The following is a 26,392-nucleotide window of genomic DNA, read 5'->3' as shown; positions in this document are numbered from 1 at the left end:
AGGTGGTAGTACTGAGGGAGCGCTGCACTGTTGGAGGGGCAGTACTGAGGGAGTGCTGCACTGTCGGAGGGGCAGTACTGAGGGAGCGCTGCACTGTTGGAGGGGCAGTACTGAGGGAGAGCTGCACTGTCGGAGGCGCAGTACTGAGGGAGCGCTGCACTGTCGCTGGGGCAATACTGAAGGAGCCCTGCAATGTCGGAGGGGTGGTACTGAGGGAGAGCTGCACTGTCAGATGGGCAGTACTGAGGGAACCCTGTACTGTCGGAGGGGCAGTACTAAGGGAGTGCTGCTGGGTCAGAGGAGCAGTACTGTGGGAGTGCTGCACTTTCGGAGGGACAGTATTGTGAGAACGCTGCACTGCCGGCGGGTCAGTACTGAAGGAACGCTGCACTGTCGGAGGGTCAGTACTGAGGGAACGCTGCACTGTCGGAGGGGCAGTACTGAGGGACGGCCGCACTGCCAGAGGGGCAGTACTGAGGGAGCACTGCACTGACGGAGGGGCAGTACTGAGGGAGTGCAGCACTGTCGGAGGGGCAGTACTGAGTGAGCACTGCACTGTCGAAAGGTCATTACTGAGCGAGCGCTGCACATTCAGAGGGGCAGTACTGAGGAAGCGCTGCACGGTTGGAGGGACAGTATTGTAGGAGCCCTTCACTGACTGAGGAGCAGTACTGAGGGAGTGCTGCACTGTTGGAGGGGCATTACTGAGGGAGCGCTGTCCCGTCAGATGGGCAGTACTGAGGGAGCGCAGCACTGTCAGAGAGGCTGTACATTGGGAGCACCGCACTGTCGGATGGGCAGTACTGAGGGAGCGATGTCCTGTCAGAGGGGCAGTATAGTGGGTCCGCTGCACTGTGAGACGTGCATAATTGAAGGAGCGCCGCACTGTCAGAGGGGCAGTACTGAGGGAGCGCAGCACTGTCGGAGGGGCAGTACTGAGTGAGCGCTGCACTGTCGGAGGGGCTGTACTGAGGGAAACTTTTACTGTCGGAGGGGCAGTACTAAGGTAGCGCTGCATTGTCACAGGAGCAGTACTGAGGGATTGCTGCACTGTCGGAGGGACCTTACTGAGCGAGCGCCACAATGTCGGAGGGGCAGTACTGGGGGAACGACGCACTGTCGGAGGGGCAGTACTGGGGGAACGACGCACTGTCGGAGGGGCAGTACTGAGGGAGCTCTGCATTGTCGGAGGGGCAGTACTGAGGGAGCCCTGCACTGTCAGGAGGGCAGTACTGAAGGAGCGCTGCACTGTCGGTGGGGCAATACTGAGAGAGCCCTGCACTGACGGAGTCTCGGTACTGAGGGCGTGCTGCACTGTTGGAGGGGCAGTACTGAGGGAGCGCCGCAATGTCAGAGGGGCAGTACTGAAAGAGCGCTGCCCTGTCAGATGGGCAGTACTGAGGGAGCACTGCACTGTCAGAAGATCAGCACAGAGGGAGCGCAGCACTGTCAGAGAGGCTGTACATTGGGAGCACCGCACTGTCGGATGGGCAGTACTGAGGGAGCGATGTCCTGTCAGGGGCAGTATAGTGAGACCGCTGCACTGTGAGAGGTGCATAATTGAAGGAGGCCCGCACTGTCGGAGGGGCAGTACTGAGGGAGCGCAGCACTGTCGGAGGGGCAGTACTGAGTGAGAGCTGCACTGTCGGAGGGGCAGTACTGAGGGAAACCTTTACTGTCGGAGGGGCAATACTAAGGCAGCGCTGCACTCTCATAGGAGCAGTACTGAGGGAGTGCTGCACTGTCAGAGGGACCTTACTGAGCAAGCGCCGCAATGTCGGAGGGGCAGTACTGGGGGAACGGCGCACTGTCGGAGGGGCAGTGCTGGGGGAACGGCGCACTGTCGGAGGGGCAGTACTGAGGGAACGCTGACTGTCGGAGGGTCAGTATAGAGGGAGCGCCACACTGTGGGAGGGGCAGTACTGAGGGAGCAGTCCACTCTCAGAGGGGCAGTACTGAGGGAGCACTGCACTGTCGGAGGTTCAATACAGAGGGAACGCTGCTATGTCGGAGTGCTGTACTGAGGGGGCACTGCACTGTCAGATGGGCAGTACTGAGGGAGCACTGCACTGTCGGAAGGTCAGTACTCAGGGAGCGCTGCACTGTCAGAGGGGCAGTAAATTGGGAGCACCTCACTGTCAGAGGGGCAGTACTGAGGGGCGCAGCACTGTCACAGGGTCAGTACTGAGGGAGTGCTGCATTGTCGGAGAGGCAGTACTGTGGGAGCGCTGCACTGTCGGAGCGGCAGTACTGAGGGAGCACTGCATTGTCAGAGTGTCATTACTGAGTGAATGCCGCAAAGTGAGGTGGTAGTACTGAGGGAGCGCTGCACTGTTGGAGGGGCAGTACTGAGGGAGTGCTGCACTGTCGGAGGGGCAGTACTGAGGGAGCGCTGCACTGTTGGAGGGGCAGTACTGAGGGAGAGCTGCACTGTCGGAGGCGCAGTACTGAGGGAGCGCTGCACTGTCGCTGGGGCAATACTGAAGGAGCCCTGCAATGTCGGAGGGGTGGTACTGAGGGAGAGCTGCACTATCAGATGGGCAGTACTGAGGGAACCCTGTACTGTCGGAGGGGCAGTACTAAGGGAGTGCTGCTGGGTCAGAGGAGCAGTACTGTGGGAGTGCTGCACTGTCGGAGGGACAGTATTGTGGGAACGCTGCACTGCCGGCGGGTCAGTACTGAGGGAACGCTGCACTGTCGGAGGGTCAGTACTGAGGGAGCGCTGCACTGTCGGAGGGGCAGTACTGAGGGAGCGCTGCACTGTCGGAGGGGCAGTACTGAGGGAACGCTGCACTGTCGGAGGGTCAGTACTGAGGGAGCGCTGCACTGTCGGAGGGTCAGTACTGAGGGAGCGCTGCACTGTCGGAGGGTCAGTACTGAGGGAGCACCACACTGTCGGAGGGACAGTATTGTGGGAACGCTGCACTGTCGGAGGGTCAGTACTGAGGGAGCGCTGCACTGTCGGAGGGACAGTACTCAGGGAGCGCTGCACTGTCGGAGGGTCAGTACTGAGGGAGCGCTGCACTGTCGGAGGGTCAGTACTGAGGGAACGCTGCACTGTCGGAGGGTCAGTACTGAGGGAACGCTGCACTGTCGGAGGGTCAGTACTGAGGGAGCGCTGCACTGTCGGAGGGACAGTATTGTGGGAACGCTGCACTGTCGGAGGGTCAGTACTGAGGGAGCGCTGCACTGTCGGAGGGACAGTATTGTGGGAACGCTGCACTGTCGGAGGGGCAGTACTGAGGGAACGCTGCACTGTCGGAGGGTCAGTACTGAGGGAACGCTGCACTGTCGGAGGGGCAGTACTGAGGGACGGCCGCACTGCCAGAGGGGAAGTACTGAGGGAGCACTGCACTGACGGAGGGGCAGTACTGAGGGAGTGCAGCACTGTCGGAGGGGCAGTACTGAGTGAGCACTGCACTGTCGAAAGGTCATTACTGAGCGAGCGCTGCACATTCAGAGGGGCAGTACTGAGGAAGCGCTGCACGGTTGGAGGGGCAGTACTGAGGAAGCACTGCTATGTCGGAGGGGCACTATTGTAGGAGCCCTTCACTGACTGAGGAGCAGTACTGAGGGAGTGCTGCACTGTCGGAGGTACCTTACTGAGCAAGCGCCGCAGTGTCGGAGGGTCAGTACAGAGGGAGCGCCACATTGTCGGAGGGGCACTACTGAGAGAGCGCTGCACTGTTGGAGGTTCAGTACTGAGGGGAGCTACACTGTCAGAGGGTCAGTACTGAGGGAGCACTGCACTGTCGGAGGGGCAGTAATGATGGAGCACCGCACTGTCGGAGGTGAAGTACTGAGGGATTGTCGCACTGTCGGAGGGGCTGTATTGAGGATGCGCCGCATTGTCGGAGAGGCAGTAGTGAGGGAGCGCTGCACTGTCAAAGGGTCAGTACTGCGGCAGCGCCGCACTGTCAGTGGGTCAGTACTGAGGGAGCAGTGCGCTGTCAGAGGGTCAGTACTGAGGGAGCGCTGCACTGTCAGAGGGGCAGTACTGAGGGGAACTACACTGCCGGAGGGTCAGTACTGAGGGAGCGCTGCACTGTCGGAGGGGCAGTAATGATGGAGCACCGCACTGTCGAAGGTGCAATACTGTGGGAGCGTCGCACTGTCAGAGGGGCAGTATTGAGGATGCGCTGCAGTGTCTGAGGGGCAGTACTGTGGGAGTGCAGCACTGTTGGAGGGCCAGTACTGAGGGAGCACTGCACTGTCAGACAGGCAGTCCTGAAGGATCGCTGCCCTGTCAGATGGGCAGTACTGAGGGAGCACTGCACTGTCAGAAGGTCAGCACTGAGGGAGCACTACACTGTCAGAGGGGCAGTAATTTGGGAGCACAACACTGTCACAGGGTCAGTACTGAGAGAGTGCTGCACTTTCGGAGGGGCAGTACTGAGGGAGCGCTGCATTTTCGGAGGGGCATTGCTGAGTGAACGCCGCACTGTGGGGTGGCAGTACTGAGGGAGCGTCGCACTGTCAGAGCGGCAGTATTGAGGGACCACTGCACTGTCGGAGGGGCAGTACTGAGGGAGCGCCGCACTGTCGGCGGGGCAGTATTGAGGGACCACTGCACTGTCAGAGGGGCAGTACTGAGGGAGCGCCGCACTGTCGGAGTCTTGGTACTGAGTGTGTGCTGCATTGTCGGAGGGGCAGTACTGAGGGAGCGCCGCACTGTCGGAGGGGCAGTATTGAGGGAGCGCTGCACTGTCGGAGGGGTGGTACTGAGGGAGAGCTGCACTGTCGGAGGGGTGGTACTGAGGGACGGCCGCACTGTCGGAGGGGCAGTACTGAGGGAGCGCTGCACTGTCAGAGGGGCAGCGCTGTGTGAGAGCTGCACCGTCGGAGGGTCAGTACTGAGGGAACCCTGTACTATCGGAGGGACAGTACTAAGGATCGCTGCTATGTCAGAGGAGCGGTACGGAGGGAGTGCTGCACTGTCGGAGAGAAAGTACTGAGGGAGCGCCGCAGTTTCAGAGGGGCAGTACTGGTGGAATGGCGCACTGTCAGAGGGGCAGTACTGAGGGAGCACTGCACTGTCGGAGGTTCAGTACTGAGGGAGCACTGCACTGTCGGAGGGGCAGTACTGAGGGAACCCTGCAATGTCGGAGGGTCGGTACTGAGGGAGTGCTGCACTGTCGCCGGGGCTGGACTGAGGGAGTGCTGCACTGTCGTTGAGGCAATACTGAGGGAGCCCTGCACTGTTGGAGTCTCGGTACTGAGGGAGTGCTGCACTGTCGGAGGTGCAGTACTGAAGGAGCGCTGCACTGTCGAAGGGTTAGTACTGATGGAGCGCTGCACTGTCGGTGGGGCTGTACTGAGGGAGCGCTGCCCTGTCTGAGGGGCTGTACTGAGGGAGCGCTGCAGTGTCGGGGGGCAGTACTGAGGGAGAGCTGCACTGTCGGAGGCGCAGTACTGAGGGAGCGCAGCACTGTCAGAGGAGCAGTACTGACGGAACCCTGCATCGTCGGAGGGTCGGTTCTGAGGGAGTGCTGCACTCTTGGAGGGGCAGTACTGAGGGAGCGCTGCACTGTCGCTGGGGCAATATTGAAGGAGCCCTGCAATGTCGGAGGGGCAGTACTGAGGGAGCGCTGCAAAGTCGGAGAGGCAGTACTGAGGGAGCGCTGCACTGTCGGAGAGGCAGTACTGAGGGAGCGCTGCACTGTCGGAGAGGCAGTACTGAGGGAATGCTGCACTGTTGGAGGGGCAGTACAGAGGGTGCGCTGCACTCTTGGAGTGGCAGTACAGAGGGTGCACTGCACTGTCGATGGGGTAGTACAGAGGGAGCGCCACACTGTCGGAAGGGTGTACTGAGGGATCGCCGCACTGTCACAGGGTCAGTACTGAGGGAATGCTGCACTGTCGGAGGGGCAGAACTGAGGGAGGGCCGCACTGCCAGAGGGGCAGTACTGAGGGAGCACTGCACTGTCGGAGGGGCAGTACTGAGGGAGCACTACACTGTCGGAGCAGCAGTACTGAGGGAGCGGTGCACTGTTGTAGGGGCAGTACTGAGTGAGCACTGCACTGTCGGAGGGGCAGTATTGTGGGAGCCCTTCACTGACTGAGGAGCAGTACTGAGGGAGTGCTGCACTGTCGGATGTAACTTACTGAGCAAGCGCCGCAGTGTCAGAGGGTCAGTACAGAGGGAGCGCCACATTGTCGGAGGGGCACTACTGAGAGAGCGCTGCACTGTCGGAGGTTCAGTACTGAGGTAGCACTGCACTGTCGGAGGGGCAGTAATGATGGAGCACCGCACTGTCGGAGGAGAAGTACTGAGGGGTCGTCGCGCTGTCGGAGGGGCTGTATTGAGGATGCGCCGCACTGTCGGAGGGGCAGTAGTGAGGGAGCGCTGCACTGTCAAAGGGTCAGTACTGCGGGAGCAGTGCGCTGTCAGAGGGTCAGTACTGAGGGAGCGCTGCACTGTCAGAGGGGCAGTACTGAGGGGAACTACACTGCCGGAGGGTCAGTACTGAGGGAGCACTGCACTGTCGGAGTCTTGGTACTGAGGGTGTGCTGCACTGCCGGAGGGGTGGTACTGAGTGTGATGAAATATGCCTTCATCAGACCTGCTTGTATTTTGCCTGCTTGTATTGTGTGAACCACACCCTTTTGTTCCTATTGTGTGTATTGGCTACGCCCCTGTCTTTTGCCATATAAAGGTCTCAGGAGCTGTATGAGTCATTCACTACCAGACGATCCCGATGTGGGAAGACCTGCTATGCTGCCATGTTCTTAGTGATTAAAAGCCTTCAGTTGAATCCTTGTCTTTGAGTCATTGATGGCATATCAATTTTAATCACTAAAACACCAAGATGGATCGACTCCTGAAACCAGAGCGCTTGGATCTGGATCCCCATGCCGCAGACGCAGCCACACAGTTCAGACACTGGTTCCAATGCTTCGAATTTTTCATTGCAAACTCATCCACTGCCATAGCCGCAGCCGAAACCGCCACCGGAGACATGAAACTGGGAATCCTGCGAAACTGGGTGAGCCATCGGGTCTCCCCTCTCATCCAAGATGCCACCAGCTACGGGGATGCCTGCACCATTCTGAAGGCCCACTACGTGCGGCCAATAAACGAGGTGTACGCCAGGCATCTTCTGACTACTCGCACGCAGCGGCATGGTGAGTCATTAGAGGACTTTATACTAAACCTAAAAGTACTGGGCAGAGACTGTAACTGTAAGGCCGTGTCTGCCATCGTGTACACGGAGGAGCTGATTCGAGACTCCCTTATTGCGGGCCTCAGTTCAAATTATATTCGGCAGAAACTGTTTGAAAAGGAGGGACTGGACTTAAAACAGGCTATAGATATAGCGCGATCGCTGGATATGGCCCAGAGGAACTCTGAATCCTGTTCCCCAGGCCACGCGGCCCACTCCGCCTCGTGCGCGCCGTGGGGGCCGCCATCTTGGAAGCCATCTTCACCTCCCAGGTCTCAGGCCAGCCCAGCACCATCGGAGCCCCAGCCTCCACCCAGGAGCCCCACTACTGCCGCGATGCATCGGGGCCCGAAATGCTACTTCTGCGGTCAGGACAAACACTCCAGGCATCTGTGCCCAGCGAAGGGCACCACCTGTTCTAAATGCGGGAAGAAAGGACACTTCAGCAAAGTCTGCAGAGGGAACCCCGCCTCCAATTCCACCACTGCCGCATGCGCGCCGTGGGAGCGGCCATCTTGGAAGCCATCTTGTCCACCCTCATGGAGTCCACCATCTTGCCCCGACTACACGGACCTCCAGGACCCACTGGTGGCCTCGATCACAGTGGATCAATCCAGGCCGCATCCGTTGTCTAAATCGATGATGGACATAGAGGTAATCGGGAACAAGGTTAAATGCTTGATTGACTGCGGGAGCACCGAAAGCTTTATTCATCCTAGCCTGGTAAAACGACTTTCTCTGACGATAGTCCCCACACAGGGCAAAATCGCCATGGCCGATAAGACTCATACCTCAAAAATTACAGGTTTCTGCGCGGTTATGTTGTCGGTAAAAGGCAATGATTGCAGAGATTTTAAACTATTGATAATGCCAGATCTCTGTGTGAGCGTGATCTTGCGTCTGGACTTCCAGTGCCACCACCAAAGTATCACGCTTACCTACGGTGGGTCCCAGCCGCCACTCACAGTGTGCAGTCTGGCTACCCTGAAGGTCAAGCTGCCCTCTCTGTTCGCCAACCTCGCACCCAACTGTCAACCCATAGCGACCAAGAGTAGGCGGTGCAGCTGGGAGGACAGACGGTTCATTGCGTCGGAAGTAGAAAGACTCAAGCGGGAGGGTATCATCGAATGCAGTACCAGCCCGTGGCGTGCCCAAGTAGTAGTAGTTAAGGGTAGCAAAAAGAAGCGGATGGTGATAGATTATAGCCAGACGGTTAATCTATACACCCAGCTAGACGCCTACCCTCTGCCCCGCATAGCGGATATGGTTAACCAAATCGCGCAATACCGGGTGTTTTCCACCATCGACCTAAAATCGGCATACCACCAGCTCCCCATTAGGCCGGAGGACCGTCCATACACCGCCTTCGAGGCGAACGGACGTCTCTACCACTTCCTCAGAGTCCCCTTTGGGGTAACGAACGGGGTCTCGGTCTTCCAGCGGGAGATGGACCGCATGGTCGATGAGAACCAGTTAACAGCCACCTACCCATACCTAGACAACGTCACCATCTGCGGCCACGACCAGCAAGACCACGACTCGAACCTCGCGAGATTTCTGAAAACCGCCCTCAGACTCAATCTCACCTACAACGAGGATAAGTGTGTCTTTAGCACCACGCGCCTCTGTATCCTGGGCTGCGTGGTGGAAAATGGGGAAATCGGTCCGGACCCCGACCGATTGCGCCCCCTACGGGAGCTACCCCTACCAAATACTCCCAAGGCCCTGAAAAGGTGCCTGGGGTTCTTCTCCTATTACGCCCAATGGGTCCCCAATTATTCCGACAAGGCCCGTCCCCTCCTGAAATCAACGTCCTTCCCGCTCACGGCCGAGGCCCACGCCGCCTTCAACAGCATTAAACACGACATTGAGAAGGCCGCGCTGTGGGCAGTGGACGAAAACATCCCTTTCCAGGTCGAAAGCGATGCGTCTGACTTCGCCTTAGCAGCCACCCTCAACCAGGATGGGCGGCCCGTAGCCTTTTTCTCAAGAACCCTCCAAGGGCCCGAGATCAGGCACTCCTCAGTAGAGAAGGAGGCCCAGGCCATAGTGGAGGCAGTGCGGCACTGGAGGCACTACCTAGCCAGCCAACGCTTCACCCTGCTTACCAACCAGCGGTCGGTAGCCTTCATGTTTAACAACAAACAGAGGGGGAAGATCAAGAATGACAAAATTCTCAGGTGGCGGATCGAACTCTCCACGTTTGACTACGACATAATATATAGGCCGGGGGCCCTCAATGAATCCCCCGACGCCCTATCACGAGGGATGTGTGCCAGCATCCAGGGGGACAGGCTACAGGGCCTCCACAATGGCCTCTGCCACCCGGGGGTCACCCGGCTATTCCACTTTATAAAATCCCGTAACCTGCCCTATTCCATCGAGGAGGTCCGGTCTATGACCAGGGACTGCCGCACCTGTGCGGAATGCAAGCCCCGTTTTTTCAGACCCGACCGAGCCCACCTGATCAAAGCTACACGGCCATTTGAGCGCCTGAGCTTAGATTTCAAGGGACCACTCCCCTCCACCGACCGCAATGTGTACTTTCTCAACATTGTGGATGAGTACTCCCGCTTCCCATTCGCCTACCCCTGCCCAGATATGACCAGTGCCACGGTCATCAAGTGCCTCGGCAACCTGTTTTGCACGTTCGGCATGCCTAACTACATCCACACTGACAGGGGGGCGTCGTTCATGAGCGTTGAATTGCACCAATACCTGCTGTCGAAGGGGATAGCCACGAGTCGGACCACTAGTTATAACCCCCGGGGTAATGGGCAAGTGGAGAGGGAGAACGCGACAGTGTGGAAGGCGGTCACCTTAGCACTAAGATCTAAAGGCCTCCCCACCTCCCGCTGGCAGCAGGTCCTCCCAGACGTACTCCACTCGATAAGGTCGCTACTGTGTACTGCTGCTAACGCCACTCCTCACGAGAAGATGTTTGTTTTTCCCCGCAAATCAACCTCAGGAGTATCCCCACCCTCGTGGCTCTCCACCCCAGGGACAGTCCTGTTACGGAAGCATGTGAGGGGCCACAAAATGGATCCCCTCGTGGAGGCAGTACACCTACTCCACGCAAACCCACAGTACGCGTACGTCAAGCACGCCGATGGGCGTGAAGACACCGTGTCCATAAAGGACCTCGCCTTGGCAGGAAGCGACGACGACGACCCATCACCACCACCCCCAGAAGAACCTGCAACACCCCCAGCACATGGGTATGCCCAGGAGGGCACCACGGACTCCCGGTCGGAACCCGAGGTACTGTTGCAACGTTCAGGAAGGACTATCACACCCCCGGACAGACTAAATCTGTAGAAGGGGTGAATGTGATGAAATATGCCTTCATCAGCCCATGTGTTTCACCTGCTTGTATTGTGTGAACCACACCCTTTTGTTCCTATTGTGTGTATTGGCTACGCCCCTGTCTTTTGCCATATAAAGGTCTCAGGAGCTGTATGAGTCATTCACGACCAGACGAACCCAATGTGGGAAGACCTGCTATGCTGCTATGTTCTTAGTGATTAAAAGCCTTCAGTTGAATCCTTGTCTTTGAGTCATTGATGGCATATCACTAAGGGAGGGCCACAATGACGGAGGGGCAGTACTGAGGGAGCGCAGCACTGTCGGAGGGGCAGTGCTGTGTGAGAGCTGCACCGTCGGAGGGGCAGTACTGAGGGAACCTTGTACTATCGGAGGGACAGTACTAAGGATCGCTGCTATGTCAGAGGAGCGGTACGGAGGGAGTGCTGCACTGTCGGAGTGACAGTACTGGTGGAACGGCGCACTGTCAGAGGGGCAGTACTGAGGGAGCACTGCACTGTCGGAGGGTCAGTCCTGAGGGAGTGCCGCACTGTCGGAGGGTCAGTACTGAGGGAGAGCCGCACTGTCGAAGGGGCAGTACTGTGGGAGCAGTGCATTGTCAGAGGGGCAGTGCTGAGGGAGCACTGCACTGTCGCAGGTACAGTACTGAGGGAGCGCTGCACTGTCAGAGGGGCAGTACTGAGGGAGCACTGCACTGTCGGAGGGGCAGTACTGAGGGAACCCTGCACTGTCGGAGGGTCGGTACTGAGGGAGTGCTGCACTGTTGCCGGGGCAGTACTGAGGGAGCTCTGCACTCTCGTTGGGGCAATACTGAGGGAGCCCTGCACTGTTGGAGTCTCGGTACTGAGGGAGTGCTGCACTGTCGGAGGTGCAGTACTGAAGGAGCGCTGCACTGTCGGAGGGTTAGTACTGAGGGAGCGCTGCACTGTCGGTGGGGCTGTACTGAGGGAGCGCTGCCCTGTCTGAGGGGCTGTACTGAGGGAGCGCTGCAGTGTCGGGGGGCAGTACTGCGGGAGAGCTCCACTGTCGGAGGCGCAGTACTGAGGGAGCGCAGCACTGTCGGAGGAGCAGTACTGACGGAGCCCTGCACTGTCGGAGGGCCGGTTCTGAGGGAGTGCTGCACTCTTGGAGGGGCAGTACTGAGGGAGCGCTGCACTGTCGCTGGGGTAATACTGAAGGAGCCCTCCAATGTCGGAGGGGCAGTGCTGAGGGAGCGCTGCAATGTCGGAGGGGTGGTACTGAGGGAGAGCTGCACTGACAGATGGGCAATACTGAGGGAACCCTGTACTGTCGGAGGGGCAGTACTAAGGGAGTGCTGCTACATCAGAGGAGCAGTACTGTGGGAGTGCTGCACTGTCGGAGGGACAGTACTGTGGGAACGCTGCACTGCCGGTGGGTCAGTACTGAGGAAACGCTGCACTGTCGGAGGGTCAGTACTGAGGGAGCGCTGCAATGGCGGAGGGGCAGCACTGAGGGAGCGCCGCACTGTGGGTGGGCACGACTGAGGGAGCACTGCACTGTCATAGGGTCAGTACTGAGGGAGCGCTGCACTCTCATAGGGTCAGTACTGAGGGAGCGCTGCACTGTCGGAGGGGCAGTGCTGAGGGAGCGCTGCACTGTCGGAGAGGCAGTACTGAGGGACTGCTGCACTGTCGGAGGGGCAGTACTGATGGAGCACTGCACTGTTGGAGTGGCAGTACAGAGGGTGCGCTGCGCTGTCGATGGGGTAGTACAGAGAGAGCGTCGTACTGTTGGAAGGGTTGAACTGAGGGATCGCCGCGCTGTCACAGGGTCAGTACTGAGGGAGTGCTGCACTGTCGGAGGGGCAGTACTGAGGGAGGGCTGCACTGTCACACGGTCAGTATGGATGGAACGCTGCACTGTCGGAGGGGCAGTACTGAGGGAGCGCCGCACTGCCAGAGGGGCAGTACTGAGGGAGCGCCGCACTGCCAGAGGGGCAGTACTGAGGGAGCGGTGCACTGTCAGAGGGGCAGTACTGAGTGAGCACTGCACTGTCGAAAGATCAGTACTGAGCGAGCGCTGCAAATTCAGAGGGGCAGTACTGAGGAAGCGCTGCACGGTTGGAGGGGCAGTACTGAGGAAGCACTGCACTGTCGGAGGGGCAGTATTGTGGGAGCCATTCACTGACTGAGGAGCAGTACTGAGGGAGTGCTGCACTATCGGAGGTACCTTACTGAGCAAGTGCCGCAGTGTCGGAGGGTCAGTACAGAGGGAGCGCCACATTGTCGGAGGGGCACTACTGAGAGAGCGCTGCACTGTCGGAGGTTCAGTACTGAGGCGAGCTACACTGTCAGAGGGTCAGTACTGAGGGAGCACTGCACTGTCGGAGGGGCAGTAATGATGGAGCACCGCACTGTCGGAGGTGAAGTACTGAGGGATCGTCGCACTGTTGGAGGGGCTGTATTGAGGATGCGCCGCACTGTCGGAGGGGCAGTAGTGAGGAAGCGCTGCACTGTCAAAGGGTCAGTACTGCGGCAGCACCGCACTGTCAGTGGGTCAGTACTGAGGGAGCAGTGCGCTGTCAGAGGGTCAGTACTGAGGCAGCGCTGCACTGTCAGAGGGGCAGTACTGAGGGGAACTACACTGCCGGAGGGTCAGTACTGAGGGAGCACTGCACTGTCGGAGGGGCAGTAATGATGGAGCACCGCACTGTCGGAGGTGCTGTACTGAGGGAGCGTCGCACTGTCGGAGGGGCTGTATTGAGGATGCGCTGCAGTGTCGGAGGGGCAGTACTGTGAGAGCGCAGCACTGTCGGAGGGTCAGTACGGAGGGAGCACTGCACTGTCAGACAGGCCGTCCTGAAGGATCGCTGCCCTGTCAGAAGGTCAGTACTGAGGGAGCGCTACACTGTCAGAGGGGCAGTAATTTGGGAGCACAACACTGTCGGAGGGGCAGTACTGAGGGGGCGCAGCACTGTCACAGGGTCAGTACTGAGAGAGTGCTGCACTTTCGGAGGGGCAGTACTGAGGGAGCGCTGCATTGTCGGAGGGGCATTACTGAGTGAACGCCGCACTGTGGGGTGGCAGTACTGAGGGAGCACTGCACTGTCGGAGATGCAGTACTGAAGGAGCGTTGCACTGTTGGATGGGCAGTAATGAGGGAGAGCTGCACTGTCAGAGGGGCAGTACTGAGGGAGAGCTGCACTGTCGGAGGGGCAGTACTGAGGGAGAGCTGCACTGTCGGAGGGGCAGTACTGAGGGAGCGCAGCACTGTCGGAGGGGCAGTACTGAGTGAGAGCTGCACCGTCGGAGGGGCAGCACTGAGGGAGCGCCACACTGTCGGAGTGGCAATACTGAGGGAGAGCTGCACTGTCGGAATGTCAGTACTGGGAGAGCTATACTGTCGGATGGTCCGTAGTGAGGGAGCACTGCACTGTCGGAGGGGATTACTGATGGAGCACCGCGCTGTGGGTGGGCACTACTGAGGGAGCACTGCACTGTCGGAGGGTCAGTACTGAGGGAGCGCTGCACTGTCAGAAGTTCAGTACTGAGGGAGCGCTACACTGTCAGAGAGGCAGTAAATTGGGAGCACATCACTGTCACAGGGTCAGTAATGAGGGAGTGCTGCACTTTCGGAGGGGCAGTACTGAGGGAGCACTGCATTGTCGGAGGGACATTACTGAGTGAACGCCGCACTGTGGGGTGGCAGTACTGAGGGAGCGCCGCAATGTCAGCGGGGCAGTACTGAGGGAGCGCTGCACTGTTGGAGGGGCAGTACTGAGGGAGTGCTGTACTGTCGGAGGGGCATTACTGAGGGAGTGCTGTACTGTCGGAGGGGCATTACTGAGGGAGTGCCGCACTGTCGGAAGGGCAGTATTGAGGGACCACTGCACTGTCGGAGCAGCAGTACTGAGGGAGCACTGCACTGTGGGAGGGACAGGACTGAGGGAACGCTGCACTGTCGGAGGGGCGGTACTGAGGGAGCGCTGCACTGTCGGAGGGCAGTACTGAGGGAGCGCCGCGCTGTCACAGCGTCAGTACTGAGGGAGTGCTGCACTTTCAGAGGGACAGGACTGAGGGAGCGCTGCCCTGTTAGATAGGCAGTACTGCGGGAGCGCCGCACTGTCGTAGGGGCAGTACTGAGGAAGCACTGCACTTTCGGAGGCTCAGTACTGCATCAGCACAGCCCTGTCAGAGGGACAGTACTTAGGGAGCACTACACTGTCGGAGGAACAGAACTGATGGAGCGCCCCACTGTCGGAGGTGCAGTACTGAGGGTGCGCTGCACTGTTGGGGGGACAGCACTAATGGAGCACTGCACTGTCAGAGGGGCAGAACTGAGGGAGCGCTACAATGTCAGAGAAACAGTACTGTGGGAGCGCTGCACTGTCGGACAGTCAGTACTGAGGGAGCGCTGCACTGTCGGACAGTCAGTACTGAGGGAGCGCTGCACTGTCGGAGGGTCAGTACTGAGGGATCACCGCACTGTCGGACACTCAGTACTGAGGGAGCACTGCACTGTCAGAGGGGCAGTCCTGTGGGAGCACTGCACTTTAGAGAGGCAGTACTGATGGAGCGTTGCACTGTCGGAGGGGCACTACTGAGGGAGAACCGCACTGTCGGAGGGACTGAACTGAGGGAGCGCTGCACTGTCAGAGCGGCAGTACTGAGTGAATGCCGCACTGTCGGAGGGGCAGTCCTGAGGGGCGCCGCACTGTCAGATTATCAGTAATGAGGGAACGCGACACTGTCGGAGGGTCAGTACTGAGGGAGCGCTGCACTGTCAGAGTGTCAGTACTGAGGGAGCACTGTACTGACAGAGGGGCAGTACTGAGGGAAAGCTGCACTGTCGGAGTGTAGGTACTGAGTTAGCGCCGCACTGTCGGAGGGGCAGTACTGATGGAGCGCTGCACTGTCGGAGGGGCACTACTGAGGGAGCACCGCACTGTCGGAGGGTCATTACTGAGGGAGCGCTGCACTGTTGGAGGTGCTGAACTGAGGGAGCGCTGCACTGTCAGAGCGGCAGTACTGAGTGAATGCCGCACTGGCGGAGGGGCAGTACTGAGGGGCGCCGCACTGTCAGTGTCAGCAATGAGGGTACGCGACACTGTCAGAGTGTCAGTAATGAGGGAACGCGGCACTGTCAGAGGGGTAGTACTGAAGGAGCACTACACTGTCGGAGGGACAGAACTGATGGAACGCCGCACTGTCGGAGGTGCAGTATTGAGGGAGCGCTGCACTGTAGGGGGGGAAAGTACTGAGTGAACGACGCACTGTCGGAGGGTCAGTACTGAGGGAGCGCTGCACTGTCGGAGGATCAGTACTGAGCGAGAGCTGCACTGTCGGAGAGTCGGTACTGAGGGAGTGCTGCACTGCTGGTGGGGCAGTACTGAGGGAGCGCTGCACTGGCGGTGGAGCAATACTGAGAGAGCGCTGCACTGTCGGAGTCTCAGTACTGAGGGAGCGCTGCCCTGTCAGATGGGCAGTACTGAGGGAGCACTGCACTGTTGGAAGATCAGTACTGAGGGAGTGCCGCAATGTCGGAGTGGCTGAACTGAGGGAGCGCTTCAGTGTCGGAGCGGCATTACTGAGTGAACACCTTACTGTCAGAGGGGCTGTACTAATGGAGTGCCGCACTGTCAGAGCGGCAGTAATGAAGGAGCCATTTCACTGTCGGAGTGTCGGTACTGAGGGAGTTCTGCACTGTCGGAGGGGCAGTACAACGGGAGCACCGCACTGTCGGAAGTGCAGCACAGAGGGAGTGCTGCACTGTCAGAGGGGCAGTACTGAGGGAGCGCCACACTGCCTGAGGGAGCGCCACACTGTCAGAGGATCACTACTGAGGGAACGCTGAACTGTCGGATTGTCGGTACTAAGGGAGCACTGCCCTGTCGGAGGGGCAGTACTGAGGGAGCGCTGCGCTGTCAGTCGAGCAGTACTGAGGGAACACTGCACTGTCAGAAGATCAGTACTGAGGGAGCGCCGCAATGTCGGAGGGGCAGTACTGAAGGAGCACTGCCCTGTCAGATGGGCAGTACAGAGGGAGCACTGCACTGTCGGAAGATCAGTAATGAGGGAGCACTGTCCTGTCAGAGGGGCATTACAGTGGGACCGCTGCACTGTCAGAGGGGCAGCACTGAAGGAGCGCTACACTGTCGGAGGGGCAGTACTGAGGGAGCACTGCACTGTCGAAGTGACCGTACTGAGGGGGAGCTGCACTGTCGGAGGGGCTGTACTGAGGGAGCGCTGCGCTTTCGGAGGGGCAGTAATGACGGAGAGCTGCACTGTCAGTGGGTTAGTACTGAGGGAGCACTGCGCTTTCAGAGGGGCAGTACTGATTGAGAGCTGCACCATCAGAGGGGCAGTAATGAGGGAGCAGTGCACTGTTGGAGGGACAAAACTGAAGGAGTACTGCACTGTCGGAGGTTCAGTACTGAGGGAATGCTGCACTGTCGGATGGTCAGTACTGAGGGAGCTCCGCACTGTCAGAGGGGCAGTACTGAGGGAGCACTGCACTGTCGGAAGGTCAGTATTGAGGGAGCGCTGCACTGTCAGAGGGACAGAGCTGAGGGAGCACTGCACTGTCGGAGGGGCTGTACTGAAGGAGCCCTGCACTGTCGGAGGGTCGGTACTGAGGGAATGCTGCACTATCGGACTGGCAGTACTAGGGGAGCACCGCACTGTCGGAGGGACAGTACTGAGAGATCGCCACACTTTCGGAGAGGCAGTACTGAGTGAGCACTGCACTGTCGGAAGGTCAGTATTGAGGGAGCGCTGCACATTCAGAGGGACAGTACCGAGGGAGCACTGCACTGTCGGAGGGGCAGTACTGAGGGAGCGCTGCACTGTCGGAGGGGCGGTACTGAGGGAGCGCTGCACTGTCGGAGGGCAGTACTGAGGGAGTGCTGCCCTGTCGGAGCGGCAGTACTGTGGGAGTCCTGCACGTTCAGATGGTCAGTACTGAGGGGGCGATACACTGTTGCTGGGTCAGTACTGAGGGAGTGCTGCACTGTCGGAGGGACAGGACTGAGGGAGCGCTGCCCTGTCAGAGGTGCAGTATTGGGGGAGCGCTGCACTGTTGTCGGGGCAGTACTGAGGAAGCACTGCACTTTCGGAGGCTCAGTACTGCACCAGCACAGCCCTGTCAGAGGGACAGTACTTAGGGAGCACTACACTGTCGGAGGGACAGAACTGATGGAGCGCCCCACTGTCGGAGGTGCAGTACTGAGGGTGCGCTGCACTGTAGGGGGGACAGCTCTAAGGGAGCGCTGCACTGTGGGAGGGTCAGTACGGAGGGAGCGCTGCCCTGTCAGAGGGGCAGAACTGAGGGAGCGCTGCAATGTCAGAGTGACAGTACTGTGGGAGCACTGCACTGTCGGACAGTCAGTACTGAGGGAGCGCTGCCCTGTAGGGGGGACAGCTCTAAGGGAGCGCTGCACTGTGGGAGGGTCAGTACTGAGGGAGCGCTGCCCTGTCGGAGGGGCAGAACTGAGGGAGCGCTGCACTGTCGGAGGGTTAGTACTGAGGGAGCACTGCACTTTAGAGAGGCAGTATTGATGCAGCACTGCACTGTCGGAGGGGCACTACTGAGGGAGCACCGCACTGTCGGAGGGGCTGAACTGAGGGAGCGCTGCACTGTCAGATCGGCAGTACTGAGTGAATGCTGCACTGCTGGAGGGCTGTACTGAGGGAGCGTTGCACTCTCAGAGGGGCCGTACTGTGGGAGCGCCGCACTGTTGGAGGGGCAGTACTGAGGGGCACCGCACTGTCAGAAGGTCAGTACTGAGGGAACGCGGCGCTGTCAGAGGGTCAGTACTGAGGGAGCGCTGCACTGTCGGAGGGTAGGTACTGAGGGAGCGCTGTACTGTCAGAGGGGCAGTACTGAGGGAAAGCAACACTGTCGGAGGGTAGGTACTGAGTTAGTGCCACCCTGTCAGAGGGGCAGTACTGAGGGAGCGTCACACTGTCGGAGGGCTGTACTGAGGGTGCGCGCACTGTCAGAGGGTCAGTACTGAGGGAGCGCTGCACTATCGGATTGTCAGTACTAAGGGAGCACTGCCCTGTCAGAGGGGCAGTTCTGAAGGAATGCTGCACTGTTGGAATGTCAATAATGGGAGAGCTATTCTGTTGGAGGGTCAGTACTGAGGGAGTGCTGCACTGTAAGAGGGGCAGTACTGAGGGAGCGCCGCACTGTCGGAGTGTCAGTACTGAGGGAGCGCCGCACTGTGGGAGGGTCAGTACTGAGGGAGCTTAAAACTGTTGGGTGGTCAGTACTGAGGGAGCGCCGCAATGTCAGAGGGGCTGAAATGAGGGAGCGCTTCTGTGTCGGAGCGGCATTATTGAGTGAACACCTTACTGTCGGAGGGACTGTACTAAGGGAGCGCCGCACTGTTAGAGTGGCAGTAATGAGGGAGCCCTTGCACTGTCGGAGTGTCGGTACTGAGGGAGTGCTGCACTGTCGGAGGGGCAGTACAACGGGAGCACCGCACTATCGGAAGTGCAGCACAGAGGGAGCGCTGCACTGTCAGAGGGGCAGTACTAAGGGAGCGCCACACTGTCTGAGGGAGCGCCACACTGTGAGAGGGTCACTACTGAGGGAACGCTGTACTGTCAGAGGGGCAGTACTGAGGGAACGCTGCACTGTCAGATGGTCAATACTGAGGTAGCTCTGCACTGTCAGTGGGGCATTACTGTGGGAGCGCCGCCCTGTCGGAGTTGCAGTACTGAGGGAGCGCTGCTCTGTCGGAAGGGCAGTACTGAGGGGCGCCGCACTGTCAGAGGGGCAGTACTGAGGGAGCGCTGTCCTGTCAGAGGGGCAGTACAGCGGGAACACCGCACTGTCCGAAGTGCAGTGCTGAGGGAGCGCTACACTGTCGGAGGGGCAGTACTGAGGGAGCGCTACACTGTCGGAGGGGCAGTACTGAGGGAGCGCTACACTGTCAGAGGGGCAGTACTGAGGGAGCGCTACACTGTCGGAGCGCCAGTACTGAGGGATCGCTGCACTGTCGGAGGGTTAGTACTGAGGGAGCGCTGTACTGTCAGAGGGGCAGTACAGCGGGAGCACCGCACTGTCGGAAGTGCAGTGCTGAAGGAGCACTATACTGTTGGAGGGGCAGTACTGAGTGAGCGCCGCACTGTCTGAGGGTCACTACTGAGGGAACGCTGTACTGTCGGAGGATAGGTACTGAGGGAGTGCTGCACTGTCGGAAGGGCAGTACTGAAGGAACGCCGCACTGTCAGAGGAGCAGTACTGAGGGAGCGCTGCACTGTCGGAGGGGCATGACTGAGGGAGCACTGCACTGTCGGAGGGGCAATACTGAGGGAGTGCTGCACTTTCAGAGGGGCAGTACTGAGGGAGCGCCGCAGTGTCAGAGGGGCAGTACTGAGGAAACGCCGCACTGTCGGAGGGGCAGCACTGAGGGAGCACTGCACTTTTGAAGGGGCAGTACTGAGGGAGCGCTCCACTGTCGGAGGGGCTGTATTAAGGCAGCCCTGCACTGTCGGAGGGTCGGTAATGAGGGAGTGCTGCACTGTCGGAGGGACATTACTGTGGGAGTGCTGCACTGTCGGAGGGGCAGTAATGAGGGAGCGCTGCACTGTCGGAGTGGTGGTACTGAGGGAGTGCCGCACTGTCGGAGGGGCAGTACTGAGGGAGCCCTGCACTGTCGGAGTGTCGGTACTGAGGGAGTGCTGTACTGTCGCAGTGGCAGTACTGAGTGATCGCTGCACTGTCGGAGGGGCGGTACCGAGGGAGCGCTGCACTGTCGCAGGGGCAGTACTGAGGGATCGCTGCACTGTCAGAGGGGCAGTACAGCGGGAGCACCGCACTTTTGGAAGTGCAGTATTGAGGGAGCCCTGTACTGTCGGACGGTCAGTACTGAGGGAGTGCTGCATTGTCGGAGGGGCAGTACTGAAGGAAGGCCTCACTGTCGGATGGGCAGTACTGAGGGAGCACTACACTGTCGGAGGGCAGTAGTGAGGGAGTGCTGCACTTTTGGAGGGGCAGTACTGAGGGAGCGCCGCATTGTCGGAGGGGCAGTACTCAGGGAGCGCCGGACTGTCGGAGGATCAGTACTGAGGGAGCGCTGCACTGTCGGAGGGGCAGTACTCAGGGAGCACTGCACTCTAGGAGGGGCAGTACTGAGGGAGCGCTGCACTGTCGGAGGGACATTACTGAGGGAGCACCGCACTCTCAGAGGGGCAATACTGAGGGAGCGCTGCACTGTCGGATGGCCTGTATTAAGGCAGCCCTGCACTGTCGGAGTGTCGGTAATGAGGGAGTGCTGTACTGTCGGAGGGGCAGTAATGAGGGAGCGCTGCACTGTCGGATTGTCAGTACTAAGGGAGCACTGCCCTGTCGAAGGGGCAGTACTGAAGGAGCGCCGCCCTGTCAGTCAAGCAGTACTGAGGGAGCCCTGCACTGTCAGTCGAGCAGTACTGCAGCTTTCCCGGGTAATTCCCATAATGCAATGCACATTACATTACCGTATTGACTGGTGTTAAACTCACACATTACATTACCGTATTGACTGGTGTCAAACTCGCAATCAATACACGACATCCCCCTTTTCCTTGGAAACAAACTTGCAGTTTACAAACAGTTGCTTACAATAACACTGCATAACTTATTTGATTTATAAACTTTTTACAAACTTGTGTCTTACCACACAACTAAATAATTCCCACATTTAAACATTTAACATCACCCATGCAGTTCTTGCACAGTTTATGTTGTGATATAATCGGACAGTCTTTGGGGTTTTCTTTTAACCCTTTGAGGTCTGGCTGTATTGGGTATGTCTGACATGTTGATGTCAGTGGGTATTGCCTGTGTCACAGTGGTATGTGTGTCAGGGTCTACTATACTGTCCTCAATCCCTTGTGTTTCCTCCTGCTCATGGAGTGTCTCCTTTGGTCCATTGGTTCTGCATTTCTTCACAAACGTAGTGTTTCTCGAGTAGCGTGCTCCTTCTGGAGATTCCACTATTACTTCACTCCCTGTTTTACTCAAAACTTTGTGTGGTGTGGCATTAAAAGGAGTGGTGAACTTGTCCACTTTGTCCTGCCTGTGATGAAATATATGCCTTCATCAGCCCATGTGTTTTACCTGCTTGTATTGTGTGAACCACACCCTTTTGTTCCTATTGTGTGTATTGGCTACGCCCCTGTCTTTTGCCATATAAAGGTCTCAAAAGCTGTATGAGTCATTCCTACCAGACGAACCCGATGTGGGAAGACCTGTAATGCTGCAATGTTCTTAGTGATTAAAAGCCTTCAGTTGAATCCTTGTCTTTGAGTCATTGATGACATATCAATTTTAATCACTAAAACACCAAGATGGATCGACTCCTGAAACCAGAGCGCTTGGATCTGGACCCCCATGCCTCAGACGCAGCCACACAGTTCAGACACTGGTTCCAATGCTTCGAATTTTTCATTGCAAACTCATCCACCACCATAGCAGCCGGAACCGCTACCGGAGACATGAAACTGGGAATCCTGTGAAACTGGGTGAGCCATCGGGTCTACCCTCTCATCCACGATGCCACCAGCTACGGGGATGCCTGCACCATTCTGAAGGCCCACTACGTGCGGCCAATAAACAAGGTGTACGCCAGGCATCTTCTGACTACTCGCATGCAGCGGCATGGTGAGTCACTAGAGGACTTTATACTAAGCCTAAAAGTACTGGGCAGAGACTGTAACTGTAAGGCCATGTCTGCCATCGTGTACACGGAGGAGCTGATTCGAGACTCCCTTATTGCGGGCCTCAGTTCAAATTATATTCGGCAGAAACTGTTTGAAAAGGAGGGACTGGACTTAAAACAGGCTATAGATATAGCGCGATCGCTGGATATGGCCCAGAAGAACTCTGAATCCTGTTCCCCAGGCCACGCGGCCCACTCCGCCTCGTGCGCGCCGTGGGGGCCGCCATCTTGGAAGCCATCTTCACCTCCCAGGTCTCAGGCCAGCCCAGCACCATCGGAGCCCCAGCCTCCACCCAGGAGCCCCACTACTGCCGCGATGCATCGGGGCCCGAAATGCTACTTCTGCGGTCAGGACAAACACTCCAGGCATCTGTGCCCAGCGAAGGGCACCACCTGTTTTAAATGCGGGAAGAAAGGACATTTCAGCAAAGTCTGCAGAGGGAACCCCGCCTCCAACTCCACCACCGCCGCGTGCGCGCCGTGGGAGCGGCCATCTTGGAAGCCATCTTGTCCACCCTCATGGAGTCCACTATCTTGCCCCGACTACACGGACCTCCAGGACCCACTGGTGGCCTCGATCACAGTGGATCAATCCAGGCCGCATCCGTTGTCTAAATCGATGATGGACATAGAGGTAAACGGGAACAAGGTTAAATGCTTGATTGACTGCGAGAGCACCGAAAGCTTTATTCATCCTAGCCTGGTAAAACGACTTTCACTAACTATAGTCCCCACACAGGGCAAAATCGCCATGGCCGATAAGACTCATACCTCAAAAATTACAGGTTTCTGCGCGGTTATGTTGTCGGTAAAAGGCAATGATTGCAGAGATTTTAAACTATTGATAATGCCAGATCTCTGTGTGAGCGTGATCTTGCGTCTGGACTTCCAGTGCCACCACCAAAGTATCACGCTTACCTACGGTGGGTCCCAGCCGCCCCTCACAGTGTGCGGTCTGGCTACCCTGAAGGTCAAGCCGCCCTCTCTGTTCGCCAACCTCGCACCCAACTGTCGACCCATAGCGACCAAGAGTAGGCGGTACAGCTGGGAGGACAGACGGTTCATTGCGTCGGAAGTAGAAAGACTCAAGCGGGAGGGTATCATCGAATGCAGTACCAGCCCGTGGCGCGCCCAGGTAGTAGTAGTTAAGGGTAGCGAAAAGAAGCGGATGGTGATAGATTATAGCCAGACGGTTAATCTATACACCCAGCTAGATGCCTACCCTCTGCCCCGCATAGCGGATATGGTTAACCAAATCGCGCAATACCGGGTGTTTTCCACCATCGACATAAAATCGGCATACCACCAGCTCCCCATTAGGCTGGAAGACCATCCATACACCGCCTTCGATGCGAACGGACGTCTCTACCACTTCCTCAGAGTCCCCTTTGGGGTAACGAACGGGGTCTCGGTCTTCCAGCGGGAGATGGACCGCATGGTCGATGAGAACCAGTTAACAGCCACCTACCCATACCTAGACAACGTCACCATCTGCGGCCACGACCAGCAAGACCACGACTTGAACCTCGCGAGATTTCTGAAAACCGCCCTCAAACTCAATCTCACCTACAACGAGGATAAGTGTGTCTTTAGCACCACGCGCCTCTGTATCCTGGGCTGCGTGGTGGAAAACGGGGAAATCGGTCCGGACCCCGACCGATTGCGCCCCCTACGGGAGCTACCCCTACCAAACACTCCCAAGGCCCTGAAAAGGTGCCTGGGGTTCTTCTCCTATTACGCCCAATGGGTCCCCAATTATTCCGACAAGGCCCGTCCCCTCCTGAAATCAACGTCCTTCCCGCTCACGGCCGAGGCCCACGCCGCCTTCAACAGCATTAAACATGACATTGAGAAGGCCGCGCTGCGGGCAGTGGACGAAAACATCCCTTTCCAGGTCGAAAGCGATGCGTCCGACTTCGCTTTAGCAGCCACCCTCAACCAGGATGGGCGGCCCGTAGCCTTTTTCTCAAGAACCCTCCAAGGGCCCGAGATCAGGCACTCCTCTGTAGAGAAGGAGGCCCAGGCCATAGTGGAGGCAGTGCGGCACTGGAGGCACTACCTAGCCGGCAAACGCTTCACCCTGCTTACCGACCAGCGGCCGGTAGCCTTCATGTTTAACAACAAACAGAGGGGGAAGATCAAGAACGACAAAATTCTCAGGTGGCGGATCGAACTCTCCACGTTTGAGTACGACATTATATATAGGCCGGGGGCCCTCAACGAATCCCCCGACGCCCTATCACGAGGGATGTGTGCCAGCATCCAGGGGGACAGGCTACAGGGCCTCCACAATGGCCTCTGCCACCCGGGGGTCACCTGGCTATTCCACTTTATAAAATCCCGTAACCTGCCCTATTCCATCGAGGAGGTCCGGTCTACGACCAGGGACTGCTGCACTTGTGCGGAATGCAAGCCCCGTTTTATCAGGCCCGACCGAGCCCACCTGATCAAAGCTACACGGCCATTCGAGCGCCTGAGCTTAAATTTCAAGGGACCACTCCCCTCCACCGACCGCAATGTGTACTTTCTTGAGTACTCCCGCTTCCCATTCGCCTACCCCTGCCCAGATATGACCAGTGCCATGGTCATCAAGTGCCTCGGCAACCTGTTTTGCACGTTCGGCATGCCTACTACATCCACACTGACAGGGGGGCGTCATTCATGAGCAATGAACTGCGCCAATACCTGCTGTCAAAGGGGATAGCCATGAGTCGGACCACTAGTTATAACCCCCGGGGTAATGGGCAAGTGGAGAGGGAGAACGCGACAGTGTGGAAGGCGGTCACCTTAGCACTAAGGTCTAAAGGCCTCCCCACCTCCCGCTGGCAGGAGGTCCTCCCAGACGTACTCCACTCGATAAGGTCGCTACTGTGTACTGCTGCTAACGCCACTCCTCACGAGAAGATGTTTGTTTTTCCCCGCAAATCAACCTCAAGAGTATCCCCACCCTCGTGGCTCTCCTCCCCAGGGACAGTCCTGTTACGGAAGCATGTGAGGGGCCACAAAACGGATCCCATCGTTGAGGCAGTACACCTACTCCATGCAAACCCACAGTACGCGTACGTCAAGCATGCCGACGGGCGTGAAGACACCGTGTCCATAAAGGACCTCGCCTCGGCAGGAAGCGACGACGACGACCCATCACCACCACCCCCAGAAGAACCTGCAACACCCCCAGCACATGGGTATGCCCAGGAGGGCACCACGGACTCCCGGTCAGAACCCGAGGTACTGTTGCAACGTTCAGGAAGGACTATCACACCCCCGGACAGACTAAATCTGTAGAAGGGGTGAATGTGATGAAATATGCCTTCATCAGACCTGCTTGTATTTTACCTGCTTGTATTGTGTGAACCGCCCCCTTTTGTTCCTATTGTGTGTATTGGCTACGCCCCTGTCTTTTGCCATATAAAGGTCTCAAAAGCTGTATGAGTCATTCCTACCAGACGAACCCGATGTGGGAAGACCTGTAATGCTGCAATGTTCTTAGTGATTAAAAGCCTTCAGTTGAATCTTTGTCTTCGAGTCATTGATGGCATATCACTGCCGTACCAGCACCGTGTCACCAACTTCCACCTCTGAGTATTGTGATCTCCGCTGTTCATCTGTGTACAGTTTGGACTTGCCTTTTTGTTCTACGTCCCGGTCACGTCCTTCCATGTCTGCGCGCGACTCTGTGATGTCTGGCAGCTTTCCTCTCATTATCCGTTTAAAGAGCAGCTCTGCCGGGCTCTTTCCTGTCGTGGCATGGTCAATGCTCCTGTATACAGTCACATATTTTCGAAGTTCACGTTTCCAATCTAGTCCTTCTGACTGAGCAATTCTGATTCTCTTCATCAGCGATGCATTCTGGCGCTCGACTTCTCCGTTAGCCTGAGCCCATTTTGCTGTCCTTTTCAGGTGTTTGATCCCGTTGTTTTCACAGTATTCTTTGTATAATTCAGATCTGAATTGGGGACCATTATCAGATTTGCAGGTGATTGGCAAACCATGACGGCTGAAGATTGACTCTAAACTATCAATAACCTTCTCTGTTGTTGTGGAGGTCATGATGTCGTATTCATAGTAGCGACTATAATAATCAACTACCACAAGAATGGAGTGGTTGGATGGCAAGGGTCCCAGTAAATCTATAGCTACATCCTGCCAGGGGCCCTCCGGTAATGGTGTTGGTGTCAACGGTTCAGGTGGGTCGGGTCTGGCTACTATCTGACAGCCGTGGCACGCTTTACGGTGT

General features: G+C 57.7%; 1 protein-coding gene across 1 annotated transcript in view; it reads left to right on the top strand.

Moving 5' to 3' along the window:
* Positions 1-26,392, top strand: part of LOC147095447 (uncharacterized) — a 68,075-nt gene that overhangs the window by 41,297 nt on the left and 386 nt on the right. Inside the window, exons 2-8 of the mRNA XM_085973639.1 lie at positions 10,966-11,068; positions 14,197-14,308; positions 15,353-15,434; positions 18,614-18,680; positions 19,295-19,385; positions 19,490-19,496; positions 20,448-20,584. Of these exons, the coding sequence (XP_085829765.1) occupies positions 10,966-11,068; positions 14,197-14,308; positions 15,353-15,434; positions 18,614-18,680; positions 19,295-19,385; positions 19,490-19,496; positions 20,448-20,584 (599 nt within the window). The remainder of the gene's footprint in view (positions 1-10,965; positions 11,069-14,196; positions 14,309-15,352; positions 15,435-18,613; positions 18,681-19,294; positions 19,386-19,489; positions 19,497-20,447; positions 20,585-26,392) is intronic.

Source organism: Somniosus microcephalus, unplaced genomic scaffold, assembly GCF_052327205.1.
Source record: "Somniosus microcephalus isolate GS21.2 unplaced genomic scaffold, FLI_Smic_1.0 unresolved_chr1, whole genome shotgun sequence".
Taxonomy (NCBI): Eukaryota; Metazoa; Chordata; class Chondrichthyes; order Squaliformes; family Somniosidae; genus Somniosus; species Somniosus microcephalus.
Note: the sequence above shows the minus strand (reverse complement) of the source record. Positions and strands in the feature narration are given on the sequence as shown.